General features: G+C 37.4%; 1 protein-coding gene across 3 annotated transcripts in view; it reads right to left on the bottom strand.

The window, feature by feature from the left end:
• Positions 1 to 22884, bottom strand: part of DNM3 (dynamin 3) — a 638732-nt gene that overhangs the window by 50063 nt on the left and 565785 nt on the right. For all 3 annotated transcript variants that reach the window (XM_036753297.1, XM_036753298.1, XM_036753299.1), the window contains one exon: positions 73 to 237. In XM_036753297.1, coding sequence (XP_036609192.1) covers positions 73 to 237 — 165 coding nt within the window. The remainder of the gene's footprint in view (positions 1 to 72; positions 238 to 22884) is intronic.

Here is a 22884-nt window from a genome sequence, read left to right as displayed (position 1 = left end):
AATATTAAATAAAATATAAATGACCAGTGATGGATAAGAAAGTAAAAGATGAAGCCATTTATGGTCACTTACATTGTTGATCATAAGGTGCATTATTGTTTTGGGAATCAGGTCTCGGATACACTTGTTGGTTATAGACATGTAGGAGTCTACAAGGTTGCGAATGGTTTCCACTTGTCTCTCTAATTGTGGGTCCATGGAAAAGTTTTCTGCTTGACCACTCTCATCACTGTCAGCCTAAATAGAAATAAAGAAAAAATTATTTTAACAGCATCCCCTTAGTTCAAATGGAAAAAACTCCCAACAACATCAGATAACCAATTTTATCATGTCCGGTGTATTTAGCATTTTTACCACTGAGTGGTAATATTCTTTGTATTATTTTACACCAGGTCAATTTCCCATTAGTGGGCCCTTGTAAGATCAGAAGCAAGGTAGTATAGTGCCACAAGTGCTGAATTTGGAGTCATAGAAGATGGATTTTTCATCTAAATTTAGCCAGTAGAATTTAGAATTTTAGATTAGAAAGGAAAGTTAGAGATCATTTGGTACAATTCTTCTAATTTTGCAGGTTAAAAACAAAAACCAAACCTGTGGCCCAGAGAAATAAAGTGACTTGTCCAAAGTCACTTAGGTAATGAGCAACAGAACTGGAATTCAAACCCAGCTTCTTCAACTTCAGATTCAAAATTTCTGCCTGGTTTTCCTCATGCCACATATTCAATCCATTGCCAAATCTTGTTTCTTTCTTAAAAATTTTATTAATTAATTTTTTTTTCAACAAGCATTTATTTTCTTTCTCTCCCACCTACTTCTCCTGGGAAGAGAAAAAAAAAAACCTTTGTAACACACATGCGTTGTCGAGCAAAGCAAATCCCAAACTGTCCCTTTCCAAACATGTATGTCTCATTTTACATTTTGAGTCCATCCCTTTTCTGTCAAGAAATAGGTAACATTCTTCATTATAAGGCCTTTTAAGTCATTATTGGTTATGGTTAAGTCTTTCAAAGTTGTTTGTTATTACAATGTTGTTATTGTATAAATGGCTCTCTTGGTTCTGCTCACTTCACTGTATCAGTTCAAACATATCTTCCCAGATTGCTTTGAAACAATCCCTTTGTTATTTGTTATGGCAGAATAGTATTCCACTAAATTCATGTGACGTAATTTGTTTGGCTATTTCCTAATCAGCAGGTACCTCCTCAGTTCCCAGTTCTTTGCTTCAACAAAGAGAGCTGCTATCAATTTTTTTTGGGCATATAGGCCCTTTTCTCTCTTTCTTTGATCTCTATGGAGTACAGTCCTTGTAGTAGTATTGCTGGGTCAAAGGGTGTGCCCAGTTTACTTTGGGGGCATAGCTCCAAATTACTCTGCAGAATCACTGGACCAATCAATCCATAGGTCCACCAGCAGTGCATGAGTGTTCCTGTTCTCTCATCGTCAAACAGTTGCCATTTTTCCTTTTTTATCATCTTAGCTAATCTGTTGGGTGTGCAGTAGAAATTTGGGGTTGCTTTAATGTGTATTTCTCTAATTACTAGTGACCAAATATTGTTTCTAACATCATAGTCTCTCCCCTATAGGAACCCTTTGCCACTATCTAGTTCAGGTCCTCATGATGTCTAGGCTAGACTATGGCAGTAGTCTTCTGGTTGGTCACCAAGCCTAGGTCTCTTTCCTTTCCAGCTGCCAAAGTGATTTTCCTAAAGGTAGTGTAGATCTAACCATGTGATCTTCTACCTCCACCCAATAAATGCCAGTGGCTCTCTATTACCCATGGAATCAAACACAAAGGCCTGTGTTGGACAGTTAACAGCTTGGCCCTTTCCCACCTTTCCAATCTCCTTACACTCAACTCTCCTTCATGCACCCCATGATCCAGCTGCACCTGGTTGCTCACTGCCCCTTGGATACAACATTTTATTCCTATCTCTGTTTCTGTGCTGTTGTACTAGCTTTGTATCAGGCTTGAAATAAACAAACTCCCTTCTAGCCAGTCTCTTAGAATTCTTGGCTTCCTTAAAGTCTCAGCTGGAACATCACCTTCCATAGGGAAACTTTCCTTCCCTTGCTCTGATACTAGTGCCTTCCCCTCTGAAATAGCTTTCAATCTACATTGTCTATATCTTATAGAAACCTACTTATTTATGTGTTGTCTCATTCTAATGTGAGCTCCCTGAGGGAAAAGACTTTTCTGTCTTTCTTTGTATCCTTATGACTTAGCACATGGCTTATTGACTGACTGACCTCACTCCTTTTCAATCTCCTTTTCTATTTACCATCCAAATTATACCTTCTAACTGTGGGTATTCCCCAAGACTTTGTCCTCTTCTTGCCCTTTCTTCTTTATCTATCCTATCTCTTTTGATGACTGAATCAGCTCTCATAGATTTAAATATATCTCTATTAAGATGACTCACATATATCTAGCTCCAGTTTCTCCCTGAGAGTCTTGCATCATTGTCCTAGAGACACCTCTAACTCAGCACGTCAAAAATGGGTCTCATTATCTGTTCTCCAGACTCACACCTCTTCTAATCTTCCCTCTTCTGTTGAAGGCACCACAATTCTTCCTGTTTCTCAGATTCATAACATGCTATTCTCTGCTCCTCGTTCTCTCTCCCCCTCATGTCCATTCAGTTTCCAAATCTTGCCACTTCAGCTTCCATAATATTTCTCACATTGGAGAAATTCTCTCTATTTTCACAGCCACTGCCTTGTTTAGGCCCTTACCACCTTTGGACGAGCTTATTTAAATTGCCTCCTAACTGGTGTTCTTGCTTCAAGTCTCCCCGAGGCTAGCCCATATTCTGCATTGCTGCCAGAGATTTTCCATCAGTGCTAATCTGATCCCATCAGTTCCCTACTTAAGAATCTCCATTGGCTCCCTACTGACTATAGGATACAACCTCAACTTCTCTGGTTGGCTTTTAAAGTAAGCCTCTTCTAACCTGGCTCCAGCCTTATTGGATATTCCTCTTCTTCTTAAACTTGGTAGTCCAGACAAACTGGCCTTCTCCCTATTTCTCATGTTAAGACTCTCCATTTCTTGTTTCCACACCTCTTGCACTGGACATCTACCATGCCACCTAACCAGCTTACCTTTACCTAATAGAATTCCTTTCTTCAACATGCAGCTCAAATACCATCTTTTGCATGAAACTTTCCAGACCCCTCCAAAATTACTTTGTATTTAACTATTATATATATTTATATAAATAATATTTATATTTATTCTGCATATACTCATATATATATTTGCACTTAGACTAGAAGCTTCTTGCCATTAGAGGGTGTTTCATTCATTGGTTTTTCTGGTGCCCAGCACAGTGCCTGGCAAAATGTTTAGTAAACCACAGTAGCTTCTCTTCCAATGGAGCTCAGAACTTTTGGGGAGATACTAGAACTAACCCACCCCAAGGAGTATCTTGATTAGAAATGAAATTGTGCTGGAATTCTTGGGTCTTTTCTAGATTAAATCATGCTTTTTGGACTAAACCTGGTTCAAATCTGATTCCCCAGGCCTGACACAGATGAACAAGAGGAGGCACAGTGTGGGATTGACCCCACCATTTGCTTACTGTGATTTATTATTACTGTAATTTTCAGGGTTCTGCCACCACTACCAAACACTAGTTTAATTGCAACGATATTACAAATTCACCTGCCAACTTGCTCATTGAATAAGACAAAATAAATAAATTATCAGTGCCAAAGAGAGTAGAGAAGCATCTGTTTTCTATATCATGAAACCTGAGTTCATTAATTTTGATTTATAGGTAACAGATTGCATTACTATGCCATCTTTGTCATTTAGTATTAACCCATAGGCTTAGCATTGAAATCAGAACAAAAAGTCCACATGTAAATCCAGTTGAATTATCTAAGCCCCAGAATACAAATATGTTACTGTAACAGTCTGACTAATTTTAAATATGAATATAAAAATAAGGAAAATAATAATTTACTATCTTCCACACTGACACAAAATAGAGCTCTTTGGAAAAGTACACTCTGATATGTTCAGATTTTAATCCACTAGCAAATATTAATTGAACATCTACTATGTGCAAGGCACTATGCTAAGTATATTGTTCAATTATATTTGTAAGTGAAAATTCTAAAGTCATTATAATTAATAATCTGTCCTGTAGGTAGGAAAGCCAGAGTGCCAGAAATAGCATAGAGACTATCAGAGGGTAACAGAAGGATCTCTGTGTTTTGGCAGTATTTTGAGTGATTGTCATTACAGTCACTTGCTGAGTCCCTGAGTCACCATACATCTACAGATTCCTTAGGGGCATAGTGATGGAGCTGCTTCAGAGAACTATGTTGAAGTCTTCTATGTTGCTATAGGGAAGATAAGAGATTTTTTTTGACAGCTGTTTTCCCTAAAACCTGAAATTTTCCTAGAAAATGACTTCTCTGGTCATTGGTAAAAATGATTAAACCAAGTCTCCTAGGAGATTTTTTGCCTGAACAGGAATCTCATCTTTGTTTTTAATTATTGAGAGGGGGGAGGGAGAAGTAGAAAGCAGATCAGAATTAAGAACAGAGAATAGGATATGGGGTGCAAGAAGTAACAAAGAAGGCAGCACAGAAGAGAAAGGGAGGTAGGAAGGGTCAATAGTGTTTATTTAAAAATTGGCCAAGTTTCCAAACCTGCTCACTGAGTTTTCTGGTGTAGAAATAATTTTAAAATCAGATATTTATCCAGAACACAGCTATTTCTGGGGATAAAGAGCAAAAGTGTCTGCCTTCAAATACTCTGGAACTTGAGTTACAATATGCATTTGTGGGTTACTTAAAAATTCGAAATATAAGACCATGATTTAAAACAAAGTGGCGACTGATTATGTATATGATAAAAGTATATCTTATTTTTGTCCAAATATGGAATTCCCTTTGTTTGAATAGTTGCTGATGTGAGTGCCTGACAAAGACTAGAAGGCAGAGAAACCTCACAATAACATGTTGAGAGCTACTGTCAATGGGCAGTCTGTAACAAATGAAAATAAACCATTTGTGAAAGTATGTCTTTCAATGAGAAAATATAGCTAATTTGTAAATATTTGATTTATACATCATTTTTTTCAGCATATCTTTTATGTAAAACATGATTCTGTAGATAATGTGTGTGACTATGGTTTCTGACCTAAAATACGTTTGCAACTTTGTGTGTTTGAATTATAAATGTACCTGACAGCCCTAAACCAATTTCTCCTTTTAATTTGTTAAGCAAACAATGATCTAGTACCTAGTATGGAAAAGGCAATGGAAAAGTCACTCTGCAATGAAACACTGACAAGACTGGATAATGGAAATCAAATTGTCCTTTTGAGTTCCAGTATGTGATTTCTCTGGCTCATCCAGTCGAAAAGTTTTTAACTCTTATTTTTCATTTTCAGTGTTTGCTATAAAGAGTGTAACGGAGTCAGGAGAGCAAAGCAGGGGAATAGGAGTTGCAAAATCTCTAAGGGTGAAAACATAGAGCAGTAGGGGAGCTACTATGTTCCTGGCTGGTATCTTCCTATGTGGTACATTTCCTGATTTTCCCTGTCTCATAATATCAGTTTCATTTAGCTTTGCTTTTGGTTCTTTGAACGTGCAAATGTTTCTGGGCTTATGGGTAATATATATTAATAGCTAGTTTTGAAACTCAATGCAACTGATCAATTTTACAAGGTTGTAACACTTCAGATTGCTGTAGAACAGACAGAGAACACAGTTTTAATACTTGAAAGTGCTACCTAAAAACTCAGAGGGGGTGTTTACCAAAGTAATGGGTGAAACTCAACTTGAGGTTCTGTTTTAGATTCTGTAACACTAGTAGACACAGTCACATGCAGAGTTTAATCATCCTTTTAATGCCCTGCACATGGTGGAGAGTCACAGAATTCAGAGGGAACATTGGATTTTTTTTTCTTCTGGTTTTAGGAAGAAGCAAGCAGTAATTTCTCCCTTCTAAAATGCCTAAGATGAATGGAAAAAACTGTACATCTATGGAATTTTTCTTTTAACAAGTAATTGCAGTCAGCACATGCTCCTTTTCTCTACACTCCTCCTTCCTTACCCCCCATCTAAGTGAATTTGTTATCGCTTTCTTTTGCTTGTATGTATACTGTATATAACTGTGTATTTTTTCCTTTGTTTAAATTACAGGATTGCAATAAGATTCTTTGCTGGCTAAGCAGAGAAGTGACACATGTTTATCATTATCCTCATCAAGGGAATGTAAAATAAAAATAGTAATTTGTCTCTGATCTTTGAGGCAAAGAAGAACAGTCTGCAAACATTTAACCTTTTATGTGCAGGTTCATTGGCAATGTTTACAAAATGTGGATAATATTGCAGGAACCAATCTCCTTTTGAAAAATACAATAGATACAGTCTCTGCATTGCTGACTTTTTCTAAATAGTTTTCAGTGCCTTTACCAACAATTTGCAACAATGAAAATCCTGTCATTGCAATTATAAAGTTGCTTTATAAAATTCATTTTGCAATTGAGTTTTTCCCTTTGCACAGTCATAAGATCGTAAGATCTTAGATCTCAAGGGAGTCTGAATGAGCATCTTTGAGAGTCTGCTTTGTAAATCCTTGATGGAAATGCCATACCTTTAAGGGCTTTCGATTTTATCAGTGGAGGGGATAGAACATCCCGAACAGCCAATAACTCACAATCACTTGAAATGCCACTTATGTTAGATGGACTTTGGGGAAAACCTGATGGATTGTATATATTTTGCATTTACTGATTTATGTAGGTATTTTCTTCTCTGATAGATTTTAAGTTCCTTGAGGACAAAAATGTTTCATTTTTTCTTTTATCCTCAATCTGGCCTTATACCTGGCCTTTACTAAATGTTTATTCACTGAATGAATGGTTGATTGGATGTATAATTTGCATTCTTCTTTTTCCTTGACTTCCTTTATCGTTAATAATATTTGTTAAGTTCCAGGATTCTTTGATGCATATTTAAATAACAATAGCTCAAAGTTATGTGGTCACATAAGATTTATGGGGCAGCCAGGTGGCACAGGGGATATGATTACCAGTCTTGGAGGCCAGAAGACTTGTCTTCCTAAGTTTAAATCTGAGTTTAAAGCTGTGTGACCCTGGGCAAGTCACTTAACCCTGTTTGCCTCAGTTTCCTCATTTATAAAATGAGCCAGAGAAGGACATGGTAAACTGCTCCAGTATTTTTGCTAAGAAAACCCCAAAAGGAGTCATGAAAAACAACTGAATAACAACAAATAAAATTTACAAAATGGCTTTCTCATGTATGTGTAGGGTTTCACTCTTAACCCCCATTATTTATAGAAAGATAAGACACCTTTTGTTTGACTTAGTCAGTCAACTGAAAATATAAACTAAGCAGGGTCAAATTCTAGATCAACGTAAGAGGATTTTGGTGCTTAATTATTGTATGAAAGCAGATGAGGCCACACAGGAAACATCTTGTAACTAGCTGAAAGAATCAGATCCACCTTAGAGTCTACATATAAAATGTCAGATGGTCCAGTATTTAGCTAAGTCAAGAGGAAGACTAGTCTAGGACTGTAGATCTCCAGTGTGGAGAATTCCAGTCAAAAATTGGAGCCAAGTTCCTGAGGGAGAATCACTAATTCCATTAGAGACACTAGACCAGTAAAAGATAAGTCATCTAGAAGCAGAGGAATATACAAGGAAGACGGTAAAGACAAACATGAATGGACAAACACAGACACAGTTGTATATACACAGATAGCCACATGAAGAAGACACTGGCTTTAGAGAATGTGAACCGTTGTGGTGGGGAGAGATGCTAGCTGGTGGCTAGCTCCCCATACTGTTCCTTGGAACTCAGCAGACAGTTCCACCTAAGGGGAGTGGCATGAAGACTCTACCAATGGATCAAAGGACTTCCAGTAACCAGAACTATGAGTTAGCCCTTAGCCACATGTGGCCTCTACTGTGTGCCTTATTACTAGTAACCTTTGTACTTTAAGGTGATGCCCCTACACCCCCCAACCCTGTGTGGATTATAGTACTTTGGCTTTTGGATGACTTTGAGTGAGCAAACATAGCAACTTCATTTTTTTCTTTACTATCCCAGCTTAGTAAGTGCTTTTTTTTTTTTTCTAAAAGCTAATTGAAGTTTGGCTACCTGATACTAATGGGAAATTTGCATTGGTGGGGGCTTGTGAGCTCCTTGAGAACAAGGACTATCTTTTTACCATTTTACTTTTCTTTGTATACCCAGCATATATCACAGTTCCTGGCATAGAGTAGGCACTTAATAAATGTTTATTGACTGAATAAAAGCATAGCTTACTCCTGGGAGTAGTAGTCAGCCAGCTTTTGGGATCCAACCTGCTATTGTGAGGAGCTAATTAGGTGAGAGGCCGAGGATGGAGAGCTACTCACAACAATCACAAGTGCTATTTGGTGTAAGAAATACTATTCTCAACTTACAGGTTAAGAAACTTAAATCCAGAGAGTTTCAATGAATTGCCTATGACTACAGAGCTAGTTTAGTCATAGGACTGAGACTTGAAGTCAGGATTTCTGACTGAAATTCCAAGACTTTTTCAACAACACTATGCTGTACCTCTAAGTAAAGTGTGGGACTATAACTTTTCAAAAGAGAAGCACCATAAAAATGGAAAATAATAATCCTGGCAGGACTCTGAGAGTAATACAGTCATAATAGCTCCTAACACATAGGGCCTAGGTTTTAAATTTTTTTTTCCACACAGAGCCATATGACCTGGATGAAAGGCTCTTTACTGTCCGCTTGCCATCCTGGGGATGTTTTCCGGCTTTTCAAGGTCTCCCTACAATGTGACATCCAGAAATGAACACAATATTGACATACATGGTTTGATGAGGGCAGAGTACTAGAAACTCTGACTCTTTTAATGCAGCTGAAGAGCACATTAAGTTTCTTGGAGGTCACATTAAACTATTAATGAATTTGTAGTACTCTAAAGCCCTGAGAGATCTTTTTAAACACAAACAGCTGTCTAAACATGATTTCCCTGTACCTGTGAGGGTGATTTTTTTTAACCCAAGTAAGATAATATTAATGCTATTAATTTTCATCTTATTATATTGACTCCAATGATTTAACCTATTAAAATCTTATTTATCCTAGTTTTTGTCACCAAATAGGTTGGCTGTGAGGCAGCTAGGTGACACTGTGGATAGTACGCCAGCCCTGGAATCAGGAGGACCTGAGTTCAACTCCAACTTCAGATGCTTATTAGCTGTTCGACCCATAAGCACACTTGTTTGTCTCAGTTTCCTCGTTTGTAAAATGAACTGGAGAAGGAAATGGCAAACCAATCCAGTATCTTTGCCAAGAAAACCTCAAATGGGATCAGGGAGGGTCAGTCATGACTGAAATGATTCAACAACTACACGGGTTAGGTATTCCTTCCAGCTTTGTGCCACCTGTAAATGTGATAACCATGCTATATATTCCTTAATCCATGTAATTTTAAAAATGTGAAATAGCACAAAGCCAAACACATTTTTGGGATATTCTACAAAAACATCCTTCCAAGTTGACCTGAAACCATTAATAGCTACTCTTTGGCTCCAACCATTGAACCAGTTTGACGCCATTGAACTGTATTGTCACCAAGCCCACCACTTTCCGTATTTTCCATAAGAATAGGAAGAGAGAATTTGTCAAATATTTTGCTAAAATCTAGGTAAACAACATCTATAGAATTATCTTGCTCTACCAATTAGTAACCCCATTAAAGAAGGAAATAAGTTTAGTGAGGCATGACCTGTTCTCAGTGAACTGGCTGACATGCTGGCTATTGGTGATCACTGCTCCCTTTTTCAAGAAGTGCATTACATATCCCTTTAATAATATTTCAGGCTGGCTCAAGGCCAGTAGGTTTGTCACTGGCCACATCTGCACTTACAGCAGGAATCTGGAACAAAGGATTTGAGGTAGCCTGCGATGCCTTGTGGTAGTTTCAGTTCTGCTTCGGCTTTTTGTTTTGGACTTCTCCTACAGGAGGGGTCAGTCGAATCACAATGCCTTAGGCCAGAAAGTCTTTTGCCTTTTGTTGGGTTTGAGGAGGGAGTGCAGTTATGAATCCACTGTAGTTAAGAGGAACTTTCTAACCCTACATTAGATACAGGGTTCAGACTAGGTCTTTGAGTCTGCTAACAGTAAGAAATGAAATCCAAAAGGTCTATTAAATGCCTGTGGGCTCTAATTAGCTGGCTTGTTAATATGTGATACAACAAAGTTTGGCCTCTAGGGTTATGACTCTGGGAAGTGATAGACCTTTCTCTTCCTTTGTAGTAAGAAAACAGCTGTGCTTTTTTCTTAGTTTGATGACTGGGCATATGGGAGGGCCCACTTTTCTATGACAGCTGAAGTTCAGCTTTTGGTCTGTCAGTGAAAACAAGACATAGCAGAGCCACATCTTCTTATAAGGAAGAAAGAGGTGACACATCAGTTGAAAATTAAGGCTGAGGCCTAGTAAGTGGCAGTGGCAAGAACAATGCGGAAACAAGATATTTGGTGAGGGGTGTCAGAGACCTGAGGTATATTGGAGGGCATCAGCGAGTCAGCACCAAGTGAGGAGTGGGCTTTGAAGATGAATATTAGGATATCACCAGAAGACATCGGCAGCCCTATTGTATGGAATTTCTTCTCCATACGTGTGTGCCGGTCATGCTTGTTTCCTATCTATCACTCCATGCATGTATACTGCTAAGATTGCTCCCTTATATGAGTGCCCATTTGTGATCCCTGTGCACATCTACTCTACCCAGTAACGTTGTGTGTATTTATGAGAGTGAGGCCCAGTTTTCTGTGTGCTACTTTGCTCTCTATTTTGTTTCATTAAATGTTTTTCTTTAAACTGAGGGCATTCTTTGGATGACTAGTAAAAATAAACCTATCATTAGGAGGTTGTGAGCTATGGTTTTAGGTAGAGGTGAAACCAGAGAGAACCTAGAATCAGGATAACTTTTAAGAGAAGGGCACGTGCAAGATGGGGTGCTTGCTGCAGGTGCTGTAATAGGTTCTAGAATTTTTCCAGAGATTGAAGTAAAACTAAATGGTTTTTATTTTGCAGACTCTCATCTCTTCCCTCTTTTGAAAACCAGGACATTTTCCCTTCTTCAATTTTCTGGCCTCTTCTACTACATCAGGTTCTTTCAGTGTCCAAAACGTAGTTCATCTGTATGAGGTGATTTGAACTTATCAAGGAAATCTAGGTTTTATCTTATTGTTTTCATGCTTATTTTGGCCATCAGTTCTATATTAGGCACATTTGTTTCATCCTTTCCTGCCTAAAGATCATCGTCCTTGGCAGAGAAAACAGAAGCAAAATAAAAACTAAGCAGCTCTATCTTTCCTTTGGATCAGTTTCCATCGGTCCAAGCATGCTGCGCAGCAGCAGCACTATCCCTGAAAATTGCTTTTTTCTCCAATATAGCTAGCTACCATCCCCCAAACCCTTGGGTTTTTGTTCATAACTTTGGTCGTTAGCCTCAGCTCATTCTGAGTTTTATCTTTCATGACAGTCTTCTTAGAGAATCAATCCATACTTCTATATTCACTCTGTTCTACCTGTTCTTGCTTTTAACTTTTGTTCGTGGTTTTTCTTTTAAATCTCTTGATTGGTGAGTGTCCTGTGTATCCACACCAAGCTATTTTTATTGACTTCCCTTGTTCCTCCATATAGGAAATGTTTCCGAATTTTCAAAATTTTATCCTTGAGAGATGTCTTATCTCTCGTGGGCTGAATTTCACAGTAAAGTTTTAAGCCATGATATCAAGTCAACAAGTAAATAAGCATTTTTCCAGCATTCTCTAAGTGCCAGACATTATACTAAGTGCTGGGAATAATATAAACAGGAAGAAAGGCAGTTGTTTTTTCCCCCTGCCCTCAGGGGTCTTACATTTTAATGGCGCAAGACCATACATAAAAGGGAGTTGAAAAGGGGAAGGTAGACAAGAAATTAAGGTACCATATTCAGAGAGGAGGAATCATAGAGAAAATACAGGAGAGTAAGGATTGGAACTTGTAGAGGAATGGGGGACTCTGACCACCCTTCTTTTCAACCCTTTATATATGCTGCCAAAATCTAGGGTGCAAATCACACTATGCCAAGTTTTTTTCTCTCCTCCATTATATACTCTAAGATGAAGTGGTTGATTCAAGGTTCTCATCAATTTCACTGTAGAAAAAGTTATCTACTTTAGCAAGAATTAAATTCAGAACAGAATTTCCCTTTAGAAGGATGAAATTATCAATAAGGCAAGTTAAGAAAGTTAATTTCTGTGAGGGAACGGACCGGTAAGAGGAAAGAGAGAATAGAGAAAAAGAAAGGGAGACAAGATAACTCATGTTTTTCTCCAACTCACCCCTTTTCCAAATATCCTTTTTCTGTTGAAAGCAATATCATTCATCCAGTCTCCCACCTTTGTCATCTCAGAATTACTATCAGCTCTTCACTCTCCCTCACTCCACATATCCAATCAATTACTAAATCTTACTGTTTCTACCTCCAAAACATCTCTTATGTCCAACCTCTTCTTTCTACTCACAAAGTTTCCTCCTTAGTTCAGGCCCTGATTACCTCTCCTCAAAATCATTTCCATGGCTTCCTAATTGGTTTGCCCCTCTCATATCTCTTTCTACTACAATTTGACCTCCAAAGTATAGTCAAAGGGATGCTCCTTGGGCAGAGATCTGATTGCGTCACTTTCAACTCTGTTTGATTTTGGGTGCAGCTGAACCCAAACCTAAAATTCTCAGCCTCATTGGATATCATTCCTTCATCTCACTCCATAATGCAGCCAAACTGGCCTCTCTGTATCTTACACAATGCACTCTGCCTGCGGTTTCTATACCTCCGCTCAAAAAGAAATGTCATAGAAAGCCTCTTCCTTCATGACAACAGTTCAAGCACTACTTTCTACATGAAGCCTTCTACCTTTTACATGAAGCCTTTCATAACTCCAACTGCTAGTGCCCTCCTTTTGCAATGCCTTTTATTTAACTACTTGTCTGCAGTTGTATTTATTCTTTTTCTATTTATTCTGCATATGTTTATACATGTACTTATTTGTCTCCCTTGTTATAAGGTAAGTACCTCAAGAGGAGGGGTTATTTCATTCTTTTTATTTGTATCCCTAGCAGGCAGCACAGTTCCTGACATAGAGTCTTATCGAACATTTGACTGACTCAGAGAGTGAGAAGAGAAGGAACTGGACATGGTAGACAATGAAGAGTGCCACAAAAATCCGACAAGCATCAATTAACCCCTACTTTGTGCAAGGCATTCTTCTAGGTATTAGGGATACATGATACAAGATGGGAAATAGATCCTGCCTTCAAGAAGCTTACATTTTCCTGGGGGGATATAGCATGTACAAAGATAAATAAATCCATGGTAAATTGAAAAGAGAGTGCATAAATGTACTACCTAAAAGTAATCACAAGAATTTCACTGAGTGGAGCAAAACGCTGCCTTAAAGGCTCTCCTAAAACAAAGGGTATCCACAAGAAAAACGTTTATTAAGAAATGGGAGAATTTTGTTGATGAACAGTTTATGCTGATGCTGCTTCTCTTGGATCCATGATTGGAAGAAGGCAGTCTTGTGATGCTGGAATAGCTACTGTATTTGGCTAGATTATAAACAATCCTAGCATTTAGAACTTGTTATTGAAAGGTATTTTGAATTTACGTAAAATGAAAATCCTCAGGTGTTCAGTACAGGAATGCAGGGTGGGATGCTGTTCAGCAGAGCCACTGAGTAACCTGGAAAAAGGCCTGGGAGTCACAAGCTTCCTCTTCTAGACTGCTTCATTGTTGACGATGTACTTGACTTTGGCAACACTAGTGTTTAGAGAGGCTGACATCAGCTTAAGAAATAAACCAATGTGAGAGGGTAGAGAAGCTTGTCATGACCTAAATGAAACTTTAGTTTTTAGACTCAATAAGATAAGTCATGTGGAGAAAGTTGTATTAATGAATATTAGAGATTCCTGCCTCCATTTAACAGCATTTTCTCCAACTGGTTATTTTTTTTGTCCCTATTTGACACTATGCAACACAATAAATTTATTAAAAAAAAACAGCAACAACAACCAGGTTTCTTTGCTTCAATACAATGTTGATACATTCTTGTCTTTTAAACTATTTGCCTGCTCTCCTAAACTGGAAAAACTAAAAGATGCTGAATTCCATAATGTTTAACTGTTTTTTACTACATTTGCAAGTTTGAAAATTCTGAAAGGAAGATAAATTAGCAAATACAATTGTCTTAATAAAATATATTTAATATTTAAAATTTTAATATACCAAGCATGATAATTTAATGAGCAAGTAATATGTAAAGCATCTTTCATGTCTTTAACAAAGTGACTTTAGAGCTACAAGGGAGGCTTTTAAAAAGTTGCATATTCAACTTCTCCCCAGTTTCTGTGATTTCCCCCCTTTACCCTGTAACTTTCAAAATGTGTAGAAATTTAATATCTCTAATCTGCCCAGTGATTTTCCTTCTGATGTTCTTTTGTTCTTACTTGATCAACATATACTCAAAGGGATCTGACATCTCAATGATTTGCATGCTCCTTACCAGGAAGCATATTACAACCCACTCAACCCTATCATTTGTTACTCTTCCATCTCCTCCCCTAAGCTCAACTTCATAAGTTTATAGAGGGCCAGCCCACTGTCCTGGGGGCCATCTTTGCTCTCTCCAGCCATCTCAAGGATGACTGTGAAGTAGATCTGTCTACCTGTTCATTTTCCCACTCATTGCATGAGCAGCCCACCTTCTTTTTCACTCATACATTTCCCTGATGACATGATTTTTACTTCATTACTTCTTCAAAGTTCCATACATCAGTTGCAGGCTGTTAACACTCACCATATACCTTGCCATTACTTTCTACGTGATACTCATTTTTAATTCTTCAGAGACTGCAGTGTTCCATGACTCATAGCCATAAACAATATAGTAAAATATTGGCATTTAAAGGATGGTCCTTTGTTTCTGGAAGAAGTTCAAGGTTATTAAAAGAGCTTTTTAATTTCCAAAAGGTAACTAAACCCACTCTCCTACTGCTGTTTAGTTCTAGGCCCAACTTTTCCATGTACAGTTTATCTCAGATTTTATAGGTCAATATCTATCCATCCATCCATCTATCTATCTATCTATCTGATTAGTATGAGAAAACTATCAATGTAGGCTTGTACCTTTTGTTCCACTTACAGTCTTATGGAGTTGTCTGGAACATTAAGAGATTGACTTAATCTCCTTTAACCCCACCCTTAACCCCTTCCCCTTCTCTTTTTTTGTCTCTCTCTGTAAATATGTATACGTACATGCATATATGTATATATACACATGCATATATATATATATATATATATATATATATATAGCTATATAAAATGTATGTATTCGACATTTCTGGGTGGGATGAAGTTGTGTGCTACATGTATCTAATATATATCAATAGATATTCTTTATCCACTTGGCTTATTCTATGTGGATGGTTAGGCCAAACTGTCTAAAATATATTAATACAAATTTTGAATTTGGATTAAGTCCAAATTGATGAAATTTTATTAAATTAGGCACATTAAGAATTATCACTTCACTAGCCAGAATATTATTCCCAGTGCCTAGTCCTGACCATATTACTTCTCTACTCAATTACTTTTAGTGGCTCACTGTTACCTAGAGGATAACATACAAATACTTTAGCCTGGCATTTAAGGAACTGTACAATTTGGCTCCAACCTTCCTTTCAGGTTATATTTAATTCCACTTTCCATCGCATGTTCTATGTTCTAGTCAAATAAGTCTACTAGTTTATTTCCCTCCCCCACTTGTACATATACCTGAAGGCTGTCCCTATGCCTGGAACAAACTCCTCCTTTCTTTCCACTTTTTGATATCCATTTTCTTCCTTTAAGACCCAGATGGGATACCACCTTCAATCAATCAATCAACAAGCATTTATTAAGCACCTACTATGTGCCAAGCACCACTAAGTACTGAGGAAACAAATAATGAATCAATCCCTATTCTCAAGGAGCTTACTCTAACAGAGGAGATAACAAATACATATATACTGAATATATGTATATATACACACATATAATAAAATATATACAAAGTGGTTAAATATCAGGAAGTTTGGAAGGGAGGGCCCTAGCAATTGGGGAGGGGGAGGACCAGGAAAAAGGAGTCGTATAGAAGGTGGTGCTTGAGTGATGTCTTGATCAAAGAGAGGGATTCTCTGGAGCAAAGGTCAGAAGAGAGTGCATTCCAGGCAGGGGACATGGCCAGCACAAAGCCACAGAGACAGGAGATGGAGTAGCATAAGTGAAAGAATAAGGGAAAGACAGTTTGGCTAGGGTGCAAAACATGGGAGGGAAAGTAATGTCCAATGAGCCTTGAAATATAGGTTGAAACCAAGCTGCAAAGGGCTTTAAAACCACAGGAGGTCATGAGATTACTGAGAGAGGAGAAGAAAAGAGGACTTAGCATGAGGAGTTAGGAAACATCTACAATTAGAGGGCATGGTATAGATGATGAACAGAGCTGAGCTATCAGAAAGTAACAGGAGAACTGAGTGGAGAGAGAGAGAGAGAGAGAGTGAGAGAGAGAGAACGCACTCATAGTCAACAATATTAAATGAAGCAAATTTGTTGAGGAGGAAGACTGAAAAAAGACAATCAGATTTGGCAAAAAAAAAAAGATTGCTAGTAACTTTGAAGAAAGCAGTTTTGGTTCTCTTAGTTGAAAGTGATCTTTCCCTCTTAATTTCCCTTCTTTATTTTATGGCACTTTACCTAGTTTTTACCTTTGCCCTTGTCACATTTTACCTCGTGTTATATTTACCTGTGTACATGTTTTTATCCCCTCATTAGATTGCAAGTTCTTTAATGGTAGAGACTATGTTGTATATCACCATTGCTTTGTACAAAATGAATGATTAATAAATATTCACTGAGTTGAGTGAACAAGTCTTAATGAAAGTAATGACCCTTTAATTTTCCCCCTCTCATGTTATATTTGTTAATTTATTCAAAAAATGGGAAGACATCTGGAAAGATGGGTAAATGAAGGGTCATGTTTAAACCTAGATTCCCATCGCTTCAAAAAACAAAGAGTATACCAAATAGAGTAGTAGAACAATGCCAAAAATACAGAGGGGATAGAAAAGAATTAATCATAAGGAAAACCCCATTGAATGATCAGAAGAGACTGAAAAAATAATGAAAGGAAAACCTGGTACAAAAAAGAAATACTACATAGTGAAATAAAATGATGAGAAAATCTCAATGCAAGAAGAAATATTGTCAGAAAAATGTAACATCCAGAAGTGACAATGCAGTAACTGGAAGAACCTCCGAAGTAGATTAGAATATCAACAAAAGAATCAAAAGAATGAAAAAGGATCATAATTAGAAATGGAAATTAAAAATTACAAGAAAGGATTAAAAAAGACAAAGGCCTATGTGTTTCTCCAAAATGATGAACTCTTTTAAAAAAACAGAAATGATCAGAATTTGAATAAAAAATGTAGAGATGGATAGAAGAAAGAATATCAGAACAAAATCAAAGAAGAGCAAGAATGGTAGACCAGCTAATATTTCTAAAAGCCAAAGCAACTACCCTTGAAGAAAGGATGTAGAGAGAAAAACTTAGTCTTTCTGATTGACTCTTGGAAAATCAAAATGAAATAAAAATCCTGAATAACATGCCTCAGGAGATCATACAAGACAATTTTCAGAAATATTTGAAACGGCAGAGAAACAAAAAAATTCAATAGAGTCCATAGAACACTGATAAAGAAAACTCCTAATATATTCCCACATGGAAATGTAATAGTCAAGCTCCAGAATTTCGGAATTAAGTAATAAATTTTATAAGCATCCAGGAAGAAACCTTTTATATACCCCAAGTTTAAATTTTATAAAACCAGAAAGAATGCCTTGTTTATGGGAAATTAAAAGGAAAATTATGATATTATATTTTGCAAAGAAAGGAAAATTATTTTTATATCAAATTAGTATATCCTGCAAAATTTAGCCTAACTGTTCACGAATAAAAATTTTCAGCAAAACTCATTCCTACCAAATAGACTAAAAAAATGAACAGGGTGTTTTTCATGTAAACTCACCAAACAGGAGAAATTTAAGCAAGGGACATAAGTAGCCATACTTTAAAAAGACTAAGCTGATAAATCAATATTTACATGTTACAAAGATTATGGCTTAAAAAAAACAACAAGCCTTTCACTATGTATGAAGGCTCTTACAGCATATATCAGATGAGAAAGATTAAAATGGGATCAAACACATACAACAGGGAGGAGCAAAGGAGAGATATAAAGCAAGAATTGAATTAATATTTTTTGGAATAGGTCATTGCAAATGGAGAAGAGTTAGGGCACAGAGGAAGCATGCTAAATCAAGCTGTCTGGGTATGCCTGGAGATTGACTTTGGAGACACCAAGAGTCTACTGAGGCAACATTAATCCTGACTTCTTATATGCCCTGACTCATCTATTTATTTTATTGCTTACAAATAATCCTTACCACCACCTTCAGAAGATCACTTCAGTGTTAAATAATTCGTATAATATTTGACTTGAGAAATTGACCAAATATAATAAGTCCAAAGAAGATTGAAGAGAATGGTGAGAGGTCTGGGAATAAGTTTATATGAGGAAAATATCTATCCTGAAGAGAAGATTAATAAAATACATAATCTGCTTCAGAAAGCAAAATTAAACCATTAGGTCAACGTTGTAAGTCACTTAACTTTTCTTGCCTTTAGTGTCTTTGCTAGTTAAATGCAGGAGTAATTTAATAGTATGGGATGGTGGACAGAGTATTAGATTCGATCTTAGACTTGGATTCAAATCAAGCCTCAGATACTTAGTAGCTATGTGATCCTAGATAAACTGCCTAACATTTCTGGGCCTGTTTCCTCATCTGTAAAATAGGAATAATACGAGACTACTGATACTACTTATGATACTTCCTAACTCACAAGGATAAGATCGTGAAGCTCGAATAAGATAATGTGATGTAAAGCAATCTGCAAACCTTAAAGCACTATATAAACATCAATTATTATCATGATTACGTGACTTCTAAGGTCCCTTCCTGGCCTAAGATCCTGAATTTATGATTTTTGAACAAATGGAAGTCGGGCAAAATGACTTCTATGATTCTATCTAAGGCTAAAATTTGGTTAATCTACATTATCTTAAAAAAAACCCCATTCACCTATCTTTTGTGCCTCTTCAGCTAATTATCTAGGCAGGAGAATATATAGGCCAAATGAAACAGAGAAGCAATAGCTTCTGTAGTGGGCATGTCTAGATGTGCCATAAGGAGTCAGGTAAGTCCCTTCTATCATAGGCAAAGTGTGAATTTCCTGGACAATGTATCGACCTTTTGGGCCAGCATGGATACATTCATAGCTTCAAAATTGTAGCCATATGTAGATAAATTTGCTAAAACCTCAAGAATAATCAAGTTCCCCCACACAAGCTGAACCTTCAGCATGTTCTTTAAAACAGTCAGATGGGAGAGGCAGATTTAGAGAGGTACATGGAAAGACACTGGACCATAAGTAGACATGGAAGGAGGCTGGTATCATCCATATCAAATTAGAAGAATGGATAATGAGAAGACAAGGTATACATGTGTAAGAGTTCTAAGCTGACCTCTTTGATCAAGTCACTTCTGGAAAAAGGCAAATGGACAGAAGTGAAGAAATTGAGTCCAGAAACTGCCTCTGACATTAAATACCTAATTCCATTGCCAAGCATCCATGGAGACAGGGAGTAATGTTGGCTTAAAGTATAAGTTCATTTGCAAAACTTTACAGAGAATGATGACAAAAATGAGCATAAAAGTATACAGTAATCGAGGAAAAAAATGAACCTAATGTGAGGATCAAGATCCTTTATTGGTGATGAAGCAGAAGAAGAACTCAAAGTTGCAGAGTGGATCATATTCATGGTGGCACAGTTAGCACAGTGGATAGAGTTTCAGGTCTGGAGTCAGAAGGTTCATTTTCCTGAGTCCAAATCTGACCTCAGACACTTACTAGCTATGTGATTCTGGGCAAGCCACTTAACCCTGTTTGCCTCAGTTTCCTCATTTGTAAAATAAGCTGGAGAAGGAAATGGTAAACCTTTCCAGTAGCTTTGCCAAGAAAATCTCAAATAGGCTCATGAAGAGCATACATTACTGAAAAACAATTGACTGACTTCAGTACTCCTTGAAGAAAAGTGACATGACAATGTCACTTCAAAATATGAAATTGGGATGAATGGCTGTGTAAAACCAATCATGAAGAAAGGGTAGCTGAACTCTGAAAGTACTGTTTTTAGTTTTGGGTACAGCAGTGTAGGAAACATATCTCTAAGTTAGCTCATCTCCAGAGGAGGCTAGACTGCTGAAGGGTCTTGAGATCATGCCACACGAGGAGCAGTAGAAGGAACACTATAAAATTGTTTAGCTTAGAGAAGAGGAAATTTCATGGAATCATGAGACTTGTCTTCCATGGAAGAAGGATTAGACTTGTTCTGCTTGACTCTGGAAAGCAGAAGGATGAACATTAGGTCTGTCTAAGCAGGAGTTGCCTGCTTCCAGAGGTAGTGTGCTATCCCTCACTAGAGATCTTCAAGCAAAAGCTGGATGGCCATTTGGTATGCTCTGGAGAGATTCTTGGTCTGGTATGAGTTAGAATAAATGGCCTTGGATCTCCCTTTCAAATCTAATGCTCAGTGATCAGACCTTACAAGATGGCTGGGAAACTCGAATGGGATAAAATGTTTTACATTTGCACAGGAAAGTAAGCAATTATGATTTGTCATTTAGGATGCTAACACAAAGTATTTTATAAATATTCAATGGCTTTGGTGAATCAACGAAAGCATCTGTTACTATCTCCCTCCCCAATGCTGATTACAGGAAAGTCTTGAACTTTATATGTAAATAGGGTGAAGGTTCTGGGCAACAGGATTCCAGATATGTGTGGCTTGCAGAACTCATAGTTAGGCTCATAAAACTGCTCATTAAAATAGTCCATTTTGAAACATATGAGACAAAAACAAATAAATGGACTCAGGGAAAAAGAGTACCGAAATCACTGAGCATTATTTCCTTCAAAGACTGTGAATATAGCCCTTCTTAGTCACAAGAAATGTGTATACCATTTCACGTTTCTTACACAAATAGTCCACACTTAAAGAACTTTTAAATACCTTCTCTGCAATGCTAGTTTTGACCCCCTGCCAAACGCTACTTAATGTTTTTCCAAAGACTGTTAGATGAGCAAGAGGAAAAGAAATATATACACAGCAAACTTTTTTTTTAAAAGACATGAGAAAAATAGATCAGTTGTTTAGCAAACAAGTTCTGTTTTGGATTTTGTCAAACTTACAATTTCTAAATTGGTCTAAACCACACCTCCACTACCATCCAAACAACCTGAGATTTAAAAAAAAAAGATATTGATCAAGTAGATCAATGAGAATGTTGTCTATTTTCTTTTTAGAACATAGAAAGTAACCAGGTTGAAGAGCCTGAAAAAAATTGTATGGTTGGAAAGGAATGAAAATTAAGAGGTTTTTAGCCTACAAGTAAGGAGGCAATTAGCCCTAAAGCATTTCAGACAGAATCTAGTTACACAATGGCTGGCTAGCCTATGGCGCCCAAAGCCAAGAACAACACTCACAGCCAGCAGTGTAAATCATTTATAGACCACTCTGTGTGGAAAAGAAGGGAGGGGGAGAGGAGGGTGGCTGTCCAGACACCAAGCAGATTTTTAATATTTACTCTAGTGAGGTACCTCACTCTCTCAAGGCATGGGGTAGGAGCGAGGCACAGCTAGCAATTTCAAAAGATTTTCGAGGTGAGGCAAACTTACAAACAATGCTCTCTCCAGAAAGATACAGAAGGAGTGAATCATGTGGTCTGAATTAATTTGGGGCTACTCTGTGGTTTTTCTTTGCTTCATATCCAGTCTGATGTCGTGGGGGAGTGGAGAGGAAGAAAATGAGGTTTTGGAAAGCTTGCCTGGATTATGTCTTTATTCATTTTCACGAAAAAATGCATCACTTGGCTGAGTGCTAAATTCAACTTGGAAGTTTTGGGGGGAAGAAGGGGTATCTCATGAAAATCATGAGAGCTAGAGCTAGCCTGTGATAAGCAATGAATCAGTGTGAGAGACATCCCTCCTTCTGTTAGCAATGTAAGATTTCAGCAGTCTCCCCAATAATATTTAATCAGCCCTCATGGTCAGGTCGTGAGGGGTCCCATAGTGATTTTGACAGGGTAGAAGAGGAGTGGAAAACTGACAGGTATCCAGGGTTAAAATCAGAATCAGGGCTCCTTGACAAAAGCTAACTGTTATGCTGCCAATGAGATAGCCAGTCCATTCAGAAAACTCAATACTGCAATGTATTTATCTAAGAAGGGATTGTTGTAAAGGTTTCTAATTCACCTTGGTTCCGAAATAGAATAATTTCACATGCCTACATTTTCCACTGGTCTCTAACACACCTGAGTTAGGAGTAATAATCCATCTGGATTTTAATTTTCAATTGTCACTTTTCTATACATAGCAGGGAGTTTTCAATTCACACACACATTCTTGTAAGTACAACACAAGTTAGCAGGATTTAAAGCCTTCTATTTTCAAGTCTGAAGTCCCTATACGGAAATTGTGGTTCAGGTGCCAAGGAATACAGTCATTCATTATTTCTTTTTTTCCCCTTCTTAGCTCCATAAGGATATTAGCAGATGGGGGATGGCGGCTAGGAAGGCAGAGGAAGGGGAGAAGTGAAAGGGAGATGAAGATGGCATTTTA

Source organism: Trichosurus vulpecula, chromosome 4, assembly GCF_011100635.1.
Source record: "Trichosurus vulpecula isolate mTriVul1 chromosome 4, mTriVul1.pri, whole genome shotgun sequence".
NCBI classification, from domain to species: Eukaryota; Metazoa; Chordata; class Mammalia; order Diprotodontia; family Phalangeridae; genus Trichosurus; species Trichosurus vulpecula.
The sequence above is the reverse complement of the archived record's forward strand: the minus strand, read 5'-3'. Positions and strand labels throughout refer to the sequence as shown.